Source organism: Pinus tabuliformis, chromosome Q (genome assembly GCF_031772625.1).
Source record: "Pinus tabuliformis cultivar Carrire ecotype Pingquan chromosome Q, CPIR1, whole genome shotgun sequence".
NCBI classification, from domain to species: Eukaryota; Viridiplantae; Streptophyta; class Pinopsida; order Pinales; family Pinaceae; genus Pinus; species Pinus tabuliformis.
Window position 1 is genome coordinate 109,380,795 of NC_142296.1, and position 21,545 is coordinate 109,402,339.

Consider the following 21,545-nt stretch of genomic DNA (forward strand, 5'->3'; position numbering starts at 1 on the left):
CTTGATCTTGTAGAGAACAACAAATAGGGAAACTCCCCTTAACCCTGCGTTTATATGTTTGAGGGCTTCCTTATGACAACGTTACATCTCCCTTTTGCCTGTGGCCAGATCTCTTTCTAGTGAAGAGAATCCTTCTCCTATGGTCTCCATTATAACAGCGTATGAGGACCCTTGAAGATTGCAAATTAGGAGTTGCTCCCTTCATGACCTGTGTCTAGGGCATTAGGGACAATGTCTTAGGACCTTCTACCTTTAGCGTGAGGATGCCTCTTTTACTACGGCTAGGGCTCCCTCTAGAGTAGAGACCCTTTTCTTCACTGCGTTGAGGGCTTACACCACTACCCTTCTTGATTGCGTGTTAGACCTCTTCATAGGCTATGTTAGGGATTCTCCATAGGGCAATGCTAGGGCTTCTTTGTGGCTGAGATAAGGGCTGTCCTCCATGACAACATAGAGCCTTCTCCATCAGAATTTCTAGGGCATCTCCTATTAGGGTAGCGTATCACCTAGGGCACTCTCTCTAGATCTCATCTTCATCAAACCCAAAACAGAATGAAGAGAGATCACAAGAGTGTGTGTGAAAATGACTTAAAGTCCTCTTCTATTTATACTAAAACGTTGAGCACAAGTGGGGGCAATTTGGTTGCTCGCCGACCTTGACGAGTTGTCCCATAACACAAATAAATTCATATCTCCATGAATACATGGAGATATGAAGGACAACTTATTACAACAAATAAGGGCTAATGGTTGTGCCTTGATCTTGTAGAGAACAACAAATAGGGCAACTCCCTTTAGCCCTACGTTTATATGTTTGAGGGCTCCTTATGACAACGTTACATCTCCCTTTTGCCCGTGGCCAGATCTCTTTCCAGTGAAGAGAATCCTTCTCCTATGGTCTCCATTATAACAGCGTATGCGGACCCTTGAAGATTGCGGATTAGGAGATGCTCCCTTCATGACCTGTGGCTAGGGCATTAGGGACAATGTCTTAGGACCTTCTACCTTTAACTGTGAGGATGCCTCTTTTACTGCGGCTAGGGCTCCCTCTAGGGTAGAGACCCTTTTCTTTGCTGCATTGAGGGCTTACACCACTACCCTTCTTGATTGCGTGTTAGACCTCTTCATGGGCTATGTTAGGGCTTCTCCATAGGGCAATGTTAGGGCTTCTTTGTGGCTGAGATAAGGGCTGTCCTCCATGACAACATAGAGCCTTCTCCATCAGAGCTTCTAGGGCATCTCCTATTAGGGCAGCATATCACCTAGGGCACTCTCTCTAGATCTCATCTTCATCAAACCCAAAACAAAATGAAGAGAGATCACAAGAGTGTGTGTGAAGATGACTTAAAGTCCTCTTCTATTTATACTAAAACGTTGAGCAGAAGTGGGGGCAATTTGGTTGTTGGCCGACCTTGACGAGTTGTCCCATAACACAAATAAATTCATATCTCCATGAATACATGTCGGAATCAGATGATCTTTAGATCAATCCTAAACCTCTCAACGAGAGGAATCCAAAAAAAATATCAGCTGCCATGAATTCTTAAGAAGACCCACATGGAGTTTTGCCCTAGTTGCCAATTTTAACAATGTGCCTAAGCCTCCTTGCAAAATTTGAGACTTAGAGCACATCTGATGCTACCAGAAATCAACACTCCCTCTTAGGGAGGAATGTGCTCTAGCAATGGCTTCAATTTGAAGCATCACACTGACTTCACAACATCTTCCTCTGCGCTGCTGATGTCTGACATGTTGTCCATCAACTACTGCACAAATGCTGCATCTGTACTGCTAGTGACCCTGCCACTGTCAACACTGCATCGGTACTACAACTCTCTCTTAGATTCTGCATCTGTGTTGCTGCTGGCACAGCCACTGCCAACTGCCTTTGCACTGCAAACTGCTGCTGCTACTGCATTAGCAACATAAAAACATGCCAAATTACTGAATTGATTGTGTTCAGTATGATACCATGTGAATGCTGGAACCTCACTGTTGCTAGTCTCCACTGTGACCCTCTGAATCTTTTGCGCTGCCGCTGACCTTTGCTCTATGCCATCTACACTGCTGCCAACATTGCTCTACGTTGTTCAGTCTCTGGTGCTCCTAGCCACTACAACTGTCTCTCCGACACTCCTCGGTACCATCCGACACTAGTCCATCCTGCTACTTCTAATCTGGGCTCCCGTAGCAAGGAATTGATCCGGGAGGTGGGCTCCTCAAAGATCCTACCCATCTGTAGCTCTTTCGAACTACAACTCTAAATCTCCCCACCTCCCTCCTGGAGATGTGGCTGCTATCCCTGCCAAACGAAAAAGTCAAATAGCCTCCTCTCTCCTCTGCATAGCACTAGACTGGCCTACGCACTCTCGGCTGGAGCTTGTAGATCTGCCCTTCTTCGCCACTGCTCAACAAATGAGAATTTGGACTCCTTGGCTGGAAGTCCTTTGAGGAAGAAAATCCCTCACTGTGCTTCTCTTCTCTTCTGACGATTTTTTGCCCAACAAACTGCCTGCAAAAAAATTTGCGTCCCACCAACTCTCCTCACGTTGAGGCTTCATCACTGCTCCCTCTGCCACGACAAAATATTGATCTGGAAGCCCTTCTCTCTGTCGACTCTCTCGGAGAGAGACTACCTCTAAATTTCAACCCTCTGGCTGAGAACTGCTGCCTCTTGCAGCTTTTCGATTTCCCTTTTCTGCTCAATGCTGGATCTACTGACTCTGCTCTTCTTACTTCACCTGCAACTCTAATACCATGTGAAAATTCGAGAATCCCATTCGAATCTACTACTGCAACAATTGATTAAACTTCTCTTATTTATTAATTATTGAAACAAATTATTTATTGCTTCCTACAACAAATATCGAAGCTAATACCACTGCAGCCTTCACGTAATTAATTAATTTGCCCAAAACAAGAACAGAACAAGAGAGAAAAATCCACACAAGTGACAGTATTTTTTTGACAAATGTCCGTGGAAAAACCCAATGCGGGAAAATCAGTGCAACAACTCTAAGGGTTTTATATTATTAAGCAGTAGTAAAATCTAAATACATCTCTGGAAGCCTTCTCGACAATCTAGTTATAGAGAATAATCCTGATAGAGAGATTTGTGAGATTACCTCACACTATTACTGGGAATCCTGGCTGATTCAACCCCTAGAAAGATTGTCCCAGACTTTTCTCGCTCCCTCTGCGCTGTGTCTGCGTCAGCCCAGCATCAAGCTCTTTGGGGACAACGTCAATCCTCTGGTTGGTTGATTTGCTACCCAGGTGATTCGATTTCTGCCTCCCGGTCTCACACCCCGACTTTCGACTTCTTAAACTTGAATTCCCTCTGCAAATTTCAGACTCCCTCTTGGCTTTTGTGTTGCCTCTGTGTGAGCCCCTCTAGCTTAGCGCTGCCACTGCTTGATCTCCCTCTGCCTTCTCTGTTGATGATCCTCCGACCGAGAAAGATTTTCCCTTCAGATACTATCCCTGCCCCTCATTGCAAAAGCTCACTATCGAAATTCTCCCAGCAGCTGCTCTGCTTCAGAAAATCGAACTTCTGAACTGTGTGTGTGTGTTTTCCAAATGACCCTCAAGTGACAAGCCTCTTTAAATAACCTTCTCGTTGACATTCAACGACCCAAATTAGAAGCTAATTAATGGCTAAGATCATCTATGCGTGATCCTTGTCTTCTTTTAGAAGTTACACCCCACAGTTAGATTAATACCCATTAATTATTTTAATTTCCTAAGTCTAGACTTAGGGAACCATTAAAAATGATTAATTATTTTAATAAAACTGTCTCCAGGTAGAATTTCCCAAAATGCTTTCTCTATTCTTTGGAATACATGTGCCTAAGCCTCCCTGCAAAATTTGAGACTTAGAGCACATCCTTTGCTACTAGAAATCAACACTACTGACCATGGAACAATAATTTTCAATAATGAACACAATTAGAGCATTGAAATCATTCAACACATACCATGAATCATCAAGAGAGAGACACCTTGAATCAATGTTGCACGAAACGGGAGCGAAGCGGAAGCGCGGAGCGCGGAAGCGTCATTTTCCAAAAATCTAGGGAGCGAAGCGTCCGCGGAAGCGTCTGCTATATATATATATTTTTATATATTTTTTTGCATTTATACTCAAAACAAACATCCCAAATACCAAATTAATTGTAGAAGACATGAAAACATGCATATTTTTGCATAAATCAAGATAGATATGGCATCCATGATTCCATTGTAGTTACTAGTATTTACAACAATCATCTATATTCTAGCTATTACAAACATACATCAAATTTTTAAGCATATTATAAAACATAAAACATTTAAGCATATTATAAAACATAAAACATAGAGCATATTATGATTTATCTAGCAAGTGAGCAACTGTCAACATTTGTCATGTCCAAAATTCAAATAATAATGTTTACAAAATATGTCACTTGGTCACCGCCAAGCCAAAAAGGTTCAAAATTCAAATTCACAAGTCTACAAGTCTAATGAGTAATCTATGACAAAAAGAAGTAGATTGTGAATATATCTACTAATCTCTCCTCCTTCCACCACGAATAGAACGTGATGGCGGGCCTCCACGTGGTGGCAATGAAGAAGATGGTCCCTGTGTAAGTCGTGGCACTGGAACTGATGAAGAAGAACCCCCTGCCGTTGGTGTTGAACCATGGAACCTAGAAACCAAGGGACCAGATGGGGGTGGGGGTGGTGGCATATAACACCCGTGTCATCATCCTAGAATCGCTCAAAAAATTCATGCAAAAAAAAAAACACTAGTTAACAAAAAAATTAAAAACATGAATTAGAGAAATGCTTTATAAGGGAAAATTGGAAAATTCATACCACAATGGACATACCTGGATAAGAGAATCCTCTAATTGCTCTAGTCGCAACACTCCATCCTCCAAATTGGGCTCCTCTGGATTCTTGTCCCAAGTCAACAAGTCTTTATTAGACTTTGCATCTTCACAGTGATGGGACAACAATCGCAAGTTGTAATGAACATAAACCAAGCTCTCTGCCCGGTCTAAATTCAACCTGTTCCTTTTAACACTGTGGATGAAAGAATAAGAGCTCCAACACCTCTCTGCAGAAGAAGTGTTTACCACCTGTGATAGCACCCGCAATGCCAAACTCTGTAGAAGTGGAGTAGGCCCTCCATGCATGTTCCACCACTCAAGAGCAGAAAAATGCTCTCGATCTTGAATTGCATGCATGCTCGAAAATGGACCAGTGTTGCTCGTATAGTTGCTCACCTGTCTCCGTACCAATGCAGCCTCCTCCTCATCAGGGATTAATCTACTCAATGCAGCCATATATTTTTCGTGAACCTCTTTATCTTGGTGTGGTTTTCTCCTGACTCCCCCCCCAGGTGCTGGTTTTGAAAGCCATGATGGATGATAGTATTTAGGTGTCAAAACATATGCTAATGCATGCAATGGAACATTTAGCATATCCCATCGTTTTTCCACCTCTTCACGAATATAATTGTACAAGGTGGTATCTCTAGGCTCAACAATGTCTTTAATCTGCCCCAACATGCTATCCATTTGCTCATACACCTCCCCAATTACTGGTCGATCTGAATCTGCAAACTTGATCATGTAATAAATTGGTTTGGTGAATTGCAAAACATATTTAACCTGTGACCAAAAGTAACTGTCAAGAACAGTGTCCTTGACTTCATTAGCACCATCTGTACTGACGTTAATTTCATCCCATGTTTCAGCACACACCAGATTAGTTAAAGCTTGTCTCACCCTCACTAGCCGCCTAAAGGTGAGGTAATAACTAGCAAATCTTGTCTTTGCAATTTTAAGCAATTGCAACTTGGAGTAAGTGCCATAGAAGTAGTTTACCCTTGTATGCCCTGTGATGAATTTAATGAGCTGCTTCCCTTTCCTGTAAACCTCAGCAATCCACCCACAATCTTTGTGTTTCACAATATCATGCATCAAAAGGTTCAATGTGTGAACCAGGCACCCAGACCAAAAGATGTGTGGATGAGTACGCTCAATAATTTTTCCTGCTAACTTACAATTTGCTGCATTATCTGTGATCACTTGAACCACATTATTCGGACCAACATCTTTGATTGATTTCAATAGGAGATCTGCAATGTTTGGTGCAGTTGCACTGATGGAGGAGGAGTCATGAGATGCAATAAATACTGCACCACTAGAAGAAACACCAAGAACATTTATCAAATGTTGGTTTCTAATATTTGTCCACCCATCTGATACAATGGATACCCCAAAATCCACCCACTCATGTGTAAAACGTGTCAAAGCTCTTTGAACCTTAGCTTTTTCTCTTTCTAATAACACTGTTCTAGCTTTCTCATAGTTGGGGGCCTTGTATCCTTTTGGGGCTTCATTGATGGCCTTTACCATTTCATGCCAATAGGGAGAGCGAAGCACATTGAATGGTACACCGCAAGCACAAAGAAAACGGACTATCTTTCCATCCACATCATCCCTCCCAGCAACATTAAGGAAATCCCCTATTGTTTTTCTACCTCCAGAGGTTGCAAAAGTACCATGAGGAGATGGGCAACTACCAAATTTAGAGGTTGCACTTGATTCAGAATGAGTTTTTTGTTTCTTGTTTTTTCGTTGTGCAGCCATCTCTATTTTGATGTATTTTTGTCTTTGTTCACTTGAAATGTTTGGGCAAATGGTTACCCCCACAGAACCCTTTTTTTCATCACTGTCTAGCACCCCACAAAGATGCCTCCTCAGACGGGTATATGAACCCGTATATGGTTTTCCTCCATGACAACCATGAGGGCACATCCATTTGTAAGATCCACCACCCTTTCCCCCTTCAAGTTTGGTCACATAGTTCCACAAGGGATTTGATGTACCTTTCCCATCTTGTGCTTCAGTGTCCTCTTCAAGTTCATCCCCTTCCTCTTCAAACCCTTCCTCCTCATCATACATTGGGTCACTACTATTAGGACCAAGTTCATCCCCTTCCTCTTCCCCTCTATTCCTCACCCTTGCCATCATTAAAACCAAGAGTGGAATGATACATAGAAGCCAAAAGAACACCATCTTGGAATATGGATATAGGTGGTGGACAACCTGTAAATAAAGGAGCAAGTAGAAACAATGGGAAAGAGTAGGAGAGGGAGGAGAAAAATACAATTTTTTTTTCAAAAAAACAAGGGAGTTTGGGGTTTGAACTTACCTCTTTAGCTCTTGTAGATGAAGTCCTCCAAGCTCTTGCTCCAAGCTCCTCCTCCTTCTCCTAGCTCCTCCTTCTTCACTCCTCCAAGCTCTCCTCTCTTCTCCTCTCCTTTCCTCTCTTCTCTTCTCCTCTCCTCTCTTCTCTTCTCCAACTCTCATAAACTCAAAGTGAGAAAATGAGAAGAGAATGGGGGCTTTATTCTTTTCTAAAGTCACCCTAAACTCACCCTAAACTCACCTAACCCACCCCCTCATGCTAGTTAAGTTAAATTTTAAAACAAATTAAAAAAAAAATAAGTAAAAATTCGCTGCCCGCGGGGTTGCGTGCGGGTTGCGCCTGGGTGGCGTGCGGGTGGCGTGCGCTTCCGGGCAGGTTGCGTGGCGCCACCCCGTGCCCGAACCGCCTCCAGAACCGCGATTCCGGGGGGCCGCAACCTTAAATGGCAGGAATCGCTTTTTTTAACCGGAATCGCGCCACCTAAAAAACGGAATCGCGCTTCCTGTGGGGATTCCGGATCGATTCCGTACGATCCGCGATTCTGCCTTTGGATCCGAGGGGGGGGGGGGGCAATTCCTGCAACACTGCCTTGAATTGAAACCCCAATGACTTTTTATTAATCCAGAAAATTATTCTGGCAGAGCTCAACTCAGTACATCAAATTATCATCATATAAATTACAATGAGGGCCTAGAAAGCTTCCTTATATAGAAAAATGAGAGGGATCAACCCCTCTAAGTGGGAAATAACGGCTAGTAGCTCGATCCATGGCTTGATCCTTGTGATAAAATTTTGATCCCTTGATTAGCTGGCACATATCTCCAAAAGAATTTGATTATACTTGTTTACTGTGCTTGAGGGATCAAATTTGATTCTGGACCATTGGAAAATATAATGATTGTTACTTGTGCAAAATAATTAAATGCTTGGTCCAAAAATTTCGATTTGCTAGGAAAATATTCTTCTTTGGCCCAACGAATTTCTGGACTTGTCCACCGACTCCATCCTGCCTTGGAAATGAGGCTTTTATTCTTGACTTGGATTTTTCCTTTTGAAAATAGCCTCAATAATTTTTCGAATAATTTTTCCACGTGGATGGTAATTAATTTTTCCCTTCATTTTATTTTTTGACAATTTCTGGCTAATTTATTTTTATTTTTGCCAAAAAATAAAATTATAGACTCAGGAGTGTGAACATTTCTGAATCTAACAAGCCAAAAATCCTACTACAGTAAACTGATTTGCATTACCTACTTGTGTTATTCATTTAACAAGTTATTTTCAGAAATATTCAGAAAATATTAATGCAAATACAGTGCAACCTACACCAATATATAGGTCAAGTACTGAAAAAATAAATGAGACAACCACACAAAGGGCACACTTATTTTTGGACTAAACGTCCCCGGAAAAACCCAGTGTGGGAAAGCCAGTGCAACAGATATGAGGCTTTTATTATTAAGCATATTTTTGAATACAACTAGGGTGCCAAATTCGGCCCACCCAATAGAGAATAAACCCGGTAGAAGTACCTCTATTCGAAGACAAATATTTTTGCGAATCTAGCAACTGGATGAACAAACCCCACAGGTGATTACGTTGTCCCCAGTGCTGTGCAACGATAGCTGCTCCAAGCTCTGCATTGGAACTACGTCACCTCCTCTAGGAGCTGCGTCACCCTCCCAGTGACCCTTGTCGGCTCAGAAATCGATCTGCTGAACTGATGCCCGATCTGCCTCACAGAAACTCCAACGCTACACTAGAAGCTTACTCCGAAATCCTCAACAAACCACGCCCCAGAATTTCGAATTACCTCAAGTGTTTCCCTCAATGTGTGTGTTCTCTAACTGACCCTAAACCTTCCTTTATACTTTTCCTGTTGAGAAATCGACGGCCGTGATCTAATCTCTAATCAATGGCTAAGATTAACTAAGACTTGATCCTCGTCTCTTAGAAGCTTCTCACCCATATTTTTCATTAATACCCATTAATATTTTAATTTCCCTAAGTTTAGACCTAGGAACCACATTAAAAATATTAATTATTTTAATAAAATGCATTCTGGGTGGAATTTCTCCAAACGATTTCTGGGTCTTGGAGATCTCATATGTTTTAACCCCTCCACATAATTTCAGAGCTAGAGCACATCCGATGCTACCCAAAAATCAACACTCCCTCTTAGCAAGGAATGTGCTCTAGCAATACTTCCTAGCAGAAGTATCACACTGACCCATGACATCGGTCCTCTGCATTGTTGATTCTCGGCCTGCTGCCCTTCATCCACTGCACTGCTGCAATCAGTACTGCTGCCCATGACACTGCCACTGTCACTGCTCCATCCATATTGCAGCTCCCTCTCTATATGCTGCATCATGCTGCCCATAGCACTGCCACTGCTAACTGTTGCACTGTAACTCAGTTGCTGAGAAGTAAGCAATTGAAAAGCCACCCAAAAACTGACATGCTAGTTAGTCTGGATGCCCCTCGATGCCGAAGCTACCTCTGCTGCTAATCTATGCTGACCCTCTGATGCTACTGCGCTACTATTGTATCTACTTTGTGCCTTCCGCATTGCTACAACACTCTATTGCGCTGCTTCAGACTTTGACACTCTAGCTCTGCCACTATTGCTTCATCATCCCTCGCACCAACTGACTCCCGTCATTTTGCTACTGTCATTAAGGTCTCCAGTAGCCGTATGTGATCCAAGAGTTTGGGCACCTCAAAGATCCTGCCCTCCATGTAGTCCTCCCAACTACAGCTCAATATCGCCCCACCTCTTCTCTAGAAGTGCATGAGCACTCATGGCACAATCATGATCGATCTGCTGAACTGATGCCCGATCTGCCTCACATAAACCCCAACGCTGCCTCTAAGTGACTGCGTCCGCTCCTCTAGCCTCTGCATCACCCTTTTTGGAGTTGCGCTGTCTCTCCCTAGTTTGCTCTGCCTCTCTGCTATGTATTCTCGGCCTTGGATGGAAGTCCCTCTGTTGAACTGCCCCTCTCTACACTAGAAGCTTACTCCGAAATCCTCAACAAACCACGCCCCAAAATTTCGAATTAGCTCAAGTGCTGCTCTCCCTGTGTGTGTTCTCCAACTGACCCCAAGCCTTCCTTTATACTTTTCCTGTTGAGCAATCAACGGACATGATTTAATCTCTAATCAACTGCTAAGATTAAATTAGACTTGATTCTCGTCTCTTAGAAGCTTCTCACCCATATTTTTCATTAATACCCATTAATATTTTAATTTTCCTAAGTTTAGACTTAAGAACCACATTAAAAATATTAATTATTTTAATAAAATGCACTTTGGGTAGAATTTCTTCAAATGATTTTTGGGTCTTGGAGATCTCATGTGTTCTAGCTAGCCTCCACAAAATTTCGGAGCTAGAGCACATCCGATGCTACCCAAAAATCAACAAGGAGGGGGTTACAAATATTTTTTCCACCCTCCAAGTGTATCTAAAAATATTTTGGTAATGGTGTTCTAATTATGAGGAACCATTCACCAAAAATATTTCTAAAGACATTTTTACATCAAAATAATACAATAATCAACCCTTAAAAAGGGAAATTTACGCACAGACACAAGCCCTTAAGACTCAAATAAATTTGGGACTCAAGACACATGATCTAGTATGATAAAAATACATCGACTCGATAACACTAGGACTCACCTAAGACCTTGTCAATGAGTTCCACCCTAGCTTTGGGGTATATCTGGGAGAAAAACTCTGTCAATTAATCGTGTTTAGAAACACAAGTAATTGGGGAGGTTAAAAAACTCCCTAGAGTGAAACCCTTTGAGAAGAATCATAGGCTTACCTAGGTGTTGTTACATGGCTTAATAGTCATACTAGAATCATTTTTACAATACAAAAGCAGAATTTGGGATTACAATGATGATAATGACTAAAAAATTAATTGACCACACTTCTGTACTCTGCTTCTTGGAATTGTTGACATGTACATGGTCAACAGGTCTTAGGCGTTAGAGTAGGGGTCTTTTTAAGGGAATGCATTATTGCAGGTAGTCTGTAAGAGACTATTCTGGACCAGGTGCTACGTCCATACTGCTCTTCAAAGTTGGCATCCGTACCTTCTCAAGAAAGTTTGAGTCTTTATGCGTTGTAGTTTTTAAAATATTCCAGTGCTGTCATTACTAATTAGTGATGGACTTTTTCTTTCTTTTGTTAGTATAAAATTTGCTATCAGAGGTACTGTGGAATCTTGTTAGAATCACTGTTTCTATTACTAAACTTACGGTTGTTAGTGCTATTTACTGTTGTTAGTACTGAACTTTTGCTGTTGTTTGCTACTGTAAGTTGCCTTTTAGTTTCAGACCAGATATTAGTTTCCAAGTTCCATATTTCTGCTGAGTCTGTTTACGTACCAAAAAATTCAGATTTTCAAATTAGGTTCATAACATGCTACCGTTCCTGAGATTACTGCAAAGTTCAAACTTGATGATGGAATTTGGCCTGGGGTTAGGAAAATGTCCTGTGAAAAAGCTTCAGCACTCATATCAAGGGATTCTCTACAGATAGCTCTTCTTGTCAAGAATTGCTTCAATATGATATTGGGATTTATAAATAACACCTATGAATCCACCTATACCCAGTCTTCCTAACTTGTAGCCAGTACTAAGACTTTCCGACAAGGAAATTATGGTACATAAAACTTGAGGCAAACTTCCATGTGCGTCATGGAGGAATATGGATATCTCCATTCCATAACCCAATGAATACACCAAATTTCAAATTATGTTTGCTTTCATTATTCTTCTTTAATTTAATTTATTTTATTTTAGTATTTATGCTTTTACTATTGTTTGTTCCCGATGTGAAGGAGCTTGTGGATTGGGAGCATAAGAGTGTAAATACTGGTAAGATGCATGCTTGTGGGCATGATGCACATGTCACTATGCTTCTTGGAGCTGCCAAATTGCTTCATCAACACAAGGCTAAACTCAAGGTGGGTTTCATACGTATGTACTAGGATTGTGGCCTACTATGTTAGTCCAATAAACCACATGAAGTAGATGTCTAGTTTAAAATTTAAACTACAGGGTGCTTGTCATGTTAAAGAATTCTATTTACTTTTCATTTAGGAAGATTCAGAACTGTTTTCTTCTAAAGTTTAAAATTTACCTTGGTATTAGACAATATTATGGTCATACCTTTACTGTAGTTCATATATTAGGCCTACTTAGGTAATCTGATGTTTACATTCTTTAATATAATGCAAATGTGTCTAGATGTAATTTTGCATCCTTTCATTTAATATATACTATATAGTTTCTTGCCTAGTACAATGACCCATTTGGCTAATGTAAGTCTTTTCTCTTGCATTACCGCGATCTTTTGAAGGGCACTGTAAGACTTATTTTTCAACCAGCCGAAGAAGGAGGCGGTGGCGCTGCTCACATGGTTCGTGAAGGTGCCCTTGGAGATGCAGAAGCCATATTTGCAATGCATGTTGCACCTGATGTGCCGATTGGGACTATAAGTTCAATCCCAGGCCCAATTTTGGCTGGGTCAAGCATTTTTGAAGTTGTTATAGAAGGAAGAGGTGGACATACGGGTATGCCACAGATCACTACAGATCCAGTTGTAGCTACATCCTTTGTGATTTTGAGTTTGCAGCAGATTGTTTCCCGAGAGAGTGATCCTCTTGATAGTCAAGTATGTATATCTCCCCTATTGTCTTGTTAATTGCTGGAAAGATTCTTTGATTTCTAAGAGTATTTATTTTGAAGTACCAAAATTTGTAATTCGGTCAGTCAAGGATAAATTTTCATTAGATAACTTTTTATCCCCTGACTGGAGAAAGGTACAATTGTATTTGTTTGTGTTTATAGATCATACCATCTCATTGTTCTAGCTTTATGTTTTGATGATTACTTCATTTAAGCGTCAAGAGTCTCAAGGACACTAGCATTCTGAATTCATTGAATTCTGGGTAAAGAATGCTGGGAATACTTAATGTCTATGAAGGACCTGGGAGATTCTTTACCAAATCTATTTTCTTCCTTCCTACTGTGGCATTTTAATGTTTTGTAGACCATAATACAAAGCAGGAAATAATAAAATCCTAAAAAAATATAAATATAAAGGGAGAGCATTGGCTATATATAAGTTGTGGGTTTCAAATCTGCAAATGTTGTCGATCTGCTTTAATTAATCCATTACAACTTACAACCGAGGATAAATGAATGTGCTGCACTAATGGTGTCTAATTGTGTATTACAATAAATGGCATCTGCTGAATGCTATAAGAATCTAGAGATAATAAATGAAATCCTTAACTGGGCAAATTTTGAGTAAAACAATGGTTCTGGTGCTCATAAAAAATGGCTCATAATTACGAACAAGGGGTGTGGGCATATACTTGCTTTTATCTTTATCCATTTTTCAAGATGAAGTGCTGATTGTTACAACATCATTGTGATAGGATATGATTCTCCACACTTGTAGTACAAGACACTTGAACAATGGCTAAAGTTAGTTTGTGTTAAGGCATCCTATTCCATTTTCCATCATGCATGTTTTGTGGCTTCTTCGTGCACCTTTAGTGCATGCAATGATTTTGCAGGAATGATTTTTCTTATGTCTCCACTATATAATATATATGTTACATATACATGACACTATATTACATATAAATCATTCTCATTGTAAAGGGTACACATATTCTTGTTCCATCCTTATATTTATGGCAATCCTACATGACTGTACATTGTCATTATTGTAACAAATGTTGATAGCTTTAAATACAAATAAATTACAGAGTATTTGTCTTCTCTTGTGTGATACCGAGAAAATCAACATAATCTTTTCCACAAAGAGTCGCCCCAAGTCTTGCTGCATTCATGCAACTTCTGGGAAACTTCACACTATTATGTAAGGCATTTGCACAACACATCATGCATCGAGGTGCTGTCACCATGCATTATTATTTGACCTCTTGAGAAGGTTACTTTTTCATTTATGAGCTAGTTTGGTGGGCTTGTTACCAAAAGTTGAATTATTAGAACATTATTTTATTTTTGGGGCTTATGTAGACTAAGGATGCTAATTTGACCTCCTAATTTGTTTATAAATACAAGTGAGATGAGTTCATTTGCTCATCATCACTTTGGATTGGATTTTTCTCTCTTGAGATTTTCGCACTTTTCCTAGAAGATGAATTGGAGCTTTATGGATGAATTTTGATGTGTAGATATTGGTCTATTTTCCCTTGGAGCTTCTCTCTTGTCAATTGTGAATGGTTGGATATATTCTATTACATGTAAGTACATGCTTTTAATGTTATTCTTGTTTTACTTTGTCATATACATTGGACTGGGATTTTCGTTGTTCTAGGGCTAATTTCTACATGCATTTATTGCTTAAAATTGTGGAGTTTTGTCTCTATTATAGCATCTCTCAATGTATGGGCCATGTAATATGAATGAAATCTCCTAGGGGTAATTCTATCAAATAATTTGACCTTGATAAGCCATTCCCTTTGTACATCGAAGTATAAAAGCTGTAAGATTGCTTCTCCTTGACCTAGAATGCTAGCGAAGTAATCTTGATACCTCCTTGACTGGGAACAAAGAAATCCGACTCCCAAAGATTAAGGCACTACCAAAGGGTAGTCACCAAAAATCACTTTCTTTCACCCTCTTCCAGGTCTAGCTAAATTGGGGTACCTAGGGCATCAATTTCCTGACAAGCTAGCCCTTCAAAAAGTTCGATCTCCTAGGGTCTCCTGCGCTGGCCTTTCCTCAAGCTTTCATCCAATTTTGAAGCCATTCCAACGGTGGAATTGGGAGAAAAACCAAACCCTAGCTCCAAGATCAGAACTTGCCTTAGCATCCCCAAGGCTAATACCTCAAAGGGTCAAATCAACACCTTCAAGTGAGAATTCTTTCTTTGATCCTTTCCCCACCTTGTCTAGGGTTAGAACATCATTGGTTGCTATACTTATTCCCTTACCCTAGGCTGAGTCCACTTGGTCCCGTGTGTTCCCATCCTCCTAAAAGGCAATTTTTCAAGAACCATCCGGAATACCAATTTGAATAAGGATCTTTAGGGATTGGGAAACTCATTCACAAGTCATATTCCATAAACCTAACCCTCAAAACCACCCTTCCTTTCCCTAGAAGACATTGTACCTTGCTTAGAAAGCAAGCAAGCTCCATCCTTCAAGCCCTTTCGGGAAAGGGATTATTTGGGTCACTCATATCCATTCATTGTTTTATTCTTCATCTGTGACTCCATAATATACCTGGTCTTCTCGCATCGGTGAATGTCTATAAATAGAAGGGAGCCTTAGCTGAGGTGACAATGGACTAAGTCTCCATTTATTGACCTTGGCTTAACATTTGCCCTTTAGGTGCCCCATTTAGGTCCCATACTAGTTTGAGTGGTAACAGGCCGTTGATAAACACTTTAAGATCTTTTAATCTTGGCCCTTGATTTTTTATTTTTGAGGAATTTTCGAATTTATCATTTAATTCCATTTTAATTAGCTCAAAATTAATTATTTTGAGCTAATTTCCTCAAAAATTTCACTGACTTAACCACCAAGGTCCAAGGGACCGATTTTTTTTTTTAATAAACAATATTCCTTGGTGGAGGACCTTTAAAAATTGACTCTTTTAAGACCCACGAATTTTTCCATTTGAAGAATTTATTTTGCGAAGACAATTTAAATTTGACTCTAATTAATTAATTTTCTGGCTTAAGATTTAATTTTATTTTGCCAGAAAAATTAATTGATTTACATGAGGGGATTTAATTATGTTTCCAACCCTTAATACATAATATTTTTCATTTACAAGACTCAAAGAGGGAATACACATTTGGCTTAGACCCTCAAGACACATAATCCATCTGTGACATAGTATGATCTAATAAACCAAGTGATTTGTAATAAAATAATTAAGCCAACTAGCTTAAATTATTCCCAAACCACTTTTACATCCATACTTGACTAAAAACTTTAGGACTCGCCTATTAATTCGACAATAAATTTCACCCTAGCTTTGGGGTTTAAGCTGGAGGGAAAAAAACTCTTCTAATTAGCCGTGTCTAGAAACACAGGTAATTAGCGAGGTTAAAAAAGCTCCTAGGATGGAATTCGTCATCAAAATTATAGGCTTACCTAGGTTGTTACATAGACTCAAGGTTTTACTAAGATCATTTACATTACATAACTTCTAGAATGGGATAACCATGACACATGGACTACTGATATGTGATCCGATTGTCTTGAAAAAATTGGTACTTCTGCTTCCCTGGAACTTTGACAATTTGAGTGCAACATCTAACTCCATATGGGGACACGTTTTTTCCAAGAAGTAACGTGAGAATCCCAGAATCCTGCATGCAAGGAAACAAAAGTCCATCAAATAGATATCCATTCAACATCGAAATCATCATGCATATATAGAAAGTATCACTGGAATAGAAAAAATCTACTATAACAAACCGAAATATAAAAGACATAATATAAATACGTGAAACACAACTATCTAAAAAAAAGGGAGTAGGGTTAGAGATACTATACAAAATGATGCCCTATGGCATCAAATGTCATCGGTGAGGAACAATCCTGGGCATCTGTCCGCTAAATGGTAGATCACTTGGCTCCTTTTTAGATGTCCCTTGCTGAAGTTTGACCCTCTTAGGTCGGTGTGATTGCTCATCGTTGCACTGCATATCTTTGTCAATCTGAAATCTTCTTCTTTTTATGCTTGGCGAAGGGGATGGGTGGTGGAAAAAGTGACATATCTCTGATTCAAAATGAGGCAGATGCTCCTGCAACAAAACTTGTTCACCATTTTCCAACTTCTTTGGGACTTCCACGTGGTACCTGTTACCGCTCAAACTAACAGGGGACCAAAGGGGGGATCCCTAAAGGGAAAATGCTAGTCAAGGGCAACAAATGGAGACTTAGCCCATTATCACCTCAGCTAAGGCTCTCTTCTATTTACGGACTTTCATCGATGGGAGGAGACCCGGTATGTATGGAGCCACCAATGAAGGATAAGTCAATGGATATAAGTGACCCAAATGAACCATTTCTCGGAAGAGTTGGAAGAATGGAACTTGCTTGCTTTCTAAGCAAGTATTATGTATTCTAGGGAAAATAAGAGAGAATTTGAGAGTTAGGTTTATGGGATAAGACTTCTGAAAGAGTTCCCCATTCCCTAAAATCCTTGTTAGAATTGGTATCTTGGATGGTTCTTGAAGAATGATCTTTCAAAGGAGCGGGACCACACGGGGCCAAGTGGACCCGGTCTAAGGTATGAGGAAAAAATGTAGCAACCGGTGATATTCTTACCCTAGACAAGGTGGGGAAAGAATCAAAGAAAGAATTTCACTTGAAGATGTTGTTTTGACCCTATGAAGTACTAGCCTTGGGGATGGCAGGGCAAGTTTTGATCTCGGAGCTAGGGCTTGGCTTTCCTCCCAACTCCATCGTTGGAATGGCTTCAAAATTGGAGGAGAGATTGTGGAAAGGCCAACGCAGGAGACCCTTGGAGATCAAATTTTTTTTATCTCTAACTTGTCGGGAAATTGATGCCCTAGGTACCCCAACATGGCTAGACCTAGAAGGAGGTGAAATAATATGATTTTAAGTGACCACCCTTGGTAGATCAGTGCCTTAATCTTTGGGAGAATGAAGTCTATGATGAATATGAGTAGGATTTCTTGGTTCACGGTCAAGGGGGCCTCAAGATCACTTCATTAGCCTTCTAGGTCAAGGAGAAGCAACCTTGCAACTTTTATACTTCAATGTAGAAAGGAAATGGTTTATCAAGGTCAAATTCTTTGATAGAATTACCCCTAGGAGATTTTTCTCATATTACATGGCCCATACATTGAGATATGCTATAATAGAGACAAATTCCACAATTTTAAGCAGTAAATGCATACAACAATTAGCCCTAGAACAACGAAAATCCCAGTCCAACGTACATGAAAAAAATAAACAAGAATAACATCAAAAGGCATGTACTTACATGTAACAGAGTATATCCAACCATTCACAATTGACTAGAGAGAAGCTCCAAGGGAAGATAGACCAATATCTACACATCAAAATTCATCCATAAAGCTCCAATTCATCCACTAAGAAAAAGTGCGAAATTCTCAAGAGAGAGAAGAGATCCAATCCAAAGTGATGATGAGAAATGAGCTCATCTCACTTGTATTTATACACAACTTAGGAGTTCGAATTAGCCTCCTTGGCCTACATAAGCCCCAAAAATAAAATGATGTTCTAGTGATTCAACTTTTGATGACAAACCCACCAAATTAGCTCATAAATGAAAAGGTAAGCCTCTCAAGAGGTCAAATAATAATCTATGCATGTCGTAGGGCCCTCTAAGAGGCCTAATGAGGTCCATGGGTGCTGCAGTGAAGAGGACCCTCAAAAGTAGTGGACAAGGGAGTGGCCCCTTCTAATAACTTGTGGTGCTCCAAATGACCTGTGGGGGCACAAGTGTCCTCATAGGTCACCAAACAAATCAAATATGCTTGTAGATTGCCTGCAAGGGCTAGGATGATGGTGTAGGTGATGCCACATCATCATGTAAGTCCTGGATCATCTGCCAAGTGTATGGTGTAGCTCTGGGGCCAGCCGGGCCTGATGGATCAAGTGCATCCTCCTCGTCCAATAAGTGAACCACGAGCAATCTCTGAATGGTTGTGGGGATCGATGGAGTGAAATCTGCTGCTGTGGAGGTCCATGGATCTCAACGCTCACCCTACATGTGCCAATGTAGCCCTCTGGAGGATTAGGGCCCCCCGTATAGGGAGACCAAACCCAAGATGGAAACCATCTACAATCTTGCATAAGATCCAATTCGTCCCCTAGCTTTATAGCACAACAAGTCATTAGAGAAATTGAGTAAATGAGCTTACCTAATCATGGACCACAGGTGGAGACTTCATAATGGCATGCCCTTCCATAATGACTTGCCGAGCAGTATCCTTGTCGACAATACGACACACTACATGATCCCTCATTTCGTCTAGGATCATCCTCTTGGCCTTCACCATCTGGGCCTTGTACTTCTTGAGCGGATTTGGATCTTCGGGTACAACTACCACACTGTCAACGTAAGTTTTGAGATCGTGCTCATCCAGAAGGCATGAGATCCTTGCCTTCCAGTTCACATAATTGGATGCTCCCTCCATCCGATCCTGATCTCGCAACCCATTCGCTGCCATCTCTGCCAACGAGTTGTCAAACTACCTCCTCTCTCCTCTGCACAGCACCAGGCTAGCCTACGCATTCCCTGCTAGAGTTAGTAGATCAACTCCTCTCTGCTGCTGATCAATACTTGAGAAATCAGACTTCTTGGCTGGAAGTCCTCTGAGGAAGAATTCCCTCAATAGTGTCTCTCTTCTTCCTTCTGACGTTTTTCTGCCCCAGCAACTGCTGCAGAAAACTGCGTCTCACCAGAAACCTCCTCTTACTGAAGCTTCTGCGCTACTCCCTTTGACACTGGAAAACTTCGTTCTGGAAGTCTTACCTCTCTGTCGACTCACTCAGAGAGAGCCCTTCCTTGAAACTTTTGCCCTCCTAGCCTGGATTACGCAATCCTTTTGCAGATTCGATTTGCTTCCTATGCAACACTTCAACCGTCCTCTTCAGCATTGGGTTCTTACGGCTCTGCTCTCTTGCTTCACCTGCACCTTTGATACCATGTGAAAATCTGGTAGCCCAAATTTCTACTCCAGCAACTGATTAAGTTCCTTCGATTTGTTAATCACTAAACAAATTATTTACTACTTCCTACAACAAATATCGAGACTAATACACTACAACCTTCACCAATTAAAATTATATGCGAAAACAAGTAACTGAGCAAGAAAGAAATACACAACACATTACACAATTATTTTTGGACAAATGTCCCCGGAAAAACCCAATGTGGGAAAACCTGTGCAACACCTGAGGGTTTGTATTATTAAGCAATAGTTTTCTGAATACAATCTCTAGATGTCTTGCTGGCTATCCAATACAGAGAATATCACTGATATAAGATTAGTGAGAAGTACCTCACACTATCACTAGCAATTCCAACTGATCCAGCCACAAAATGGCTTGTCCCTTGCTGCCTCTGCCCAGTCACTGCGTAGGCCCAACGTCATAGCTCCCAGGGATAGCATCACCACTTCTACTAATCGATTTGCCTCTCTGAGACTTCAATTTTGTCCTCCTGGTCTCACACCTCACCTTCCGTGTTCAGAAATCAATCTCTCTAGTAAAAATACAGATCTCCTCAAGGCTCTACGTTGCCTCTGCGTCAGCCTACGCTACCTAATGTAGCCTTTGCGCTACTTCTCCCGGATGTCTCTCTGCCTCCTCTGCTGAGTATTCTCGAATTAGGAGAAATCTCCAACTGGAACTATCCCTGCCCCTCACTGCAAGAAATCACTTCGATCTCTTCTCTAGTAACTATTGCGCTGGCCTCTCTGAGAAATTCGATCTCTTGATCTCTCTTCGATGTGTTTTCCAAATGCCTATCAAGCCTTCTCTTATAATCCTCCATGAGACTCAACGGACCAGATTAGATTCTAATCAATGGCTTAGATCATTTTGGCTTGATCCTCGTCTTCTTCTAGAACTTTCACCCACAATTAGATTAATACCTTTAATTATTTTAATTCCCTACGTTTAGACTTAGACCTCCATTAATAATAATTCATTATTTTAATAAAACTTTCTCTTGGTGAATTTCCCAAAACGATTTCTGGGTATCGTGGAATACATGTGTCCAAGACCCCCTGCAAATTTTGAGACTTAGTGCACAGCTGATGCTACCAGAAATCAACACAATGGGGGGATCCCTAAAGGGCAAATGCTAAATCCAGGGCAACAAATGGAGACTTAGCCCATTGTCACCTCAGCTAAGACTCCCTTATATTTACGAAATTTCACTGATGGGAGGAGACCCGGTATGTATGGAGTCACAAATGAAGGGTAAGTCAATGGATATACGTGACCCAAATGAACCCTTTCCCAGAAGAGTTGGAAGGATGGAACTTGCTTGCTTTCTAAGCAAGGTACTATGTATTCTAGGGAAAAGAAGAGAGGATTTGAGGGTTACGTTTATGGCATAAGACTTGTGAAAGAATTATCCAATCCCTAAAATCCTTGTTAGAAATGGTATCTTGGATGGTTCTTGAATAATGATCTTTCAAAAGAGCGGGACCACATGGGGCCAAGTGGACCCGGTCTAGGGTATGAGGAAAGTATGTAGCAACCGATGATATTATTACCCTAGACAAAGTGGGGGAAAGGATCAAAGAAAGAATTTCACTTGAA

The 21,545-nt window shown here is 40.7% G+C and overlaps 1 protein-coding gene across 1 annotated transcript in view; it reads left to right on the top strand.

The window, feature by feature from the left end:
• The window catches only part of LOC149218467 (IAA-amino acid hydrolase ILR1-like 7), a 185,806-nt gene that overhangs the window by 17,604 nt on the left and 146,657 nt on the right, over positions 1-21,545 (top strand). The window contains exons 2-3 of the mRNA XM_089384072.1: positions 12,060-12,185; positions 12,581-12,895. Of these exons, the coding sequence (XP_089240198.1) occupies positions 12,060-12,185; positions 12,581-12,895 (441 nt within the window). The remainder of the gene's footprint in view (positions 1-12,059; positions 12,186-12,580; positions 12,896-21,545) is intronic.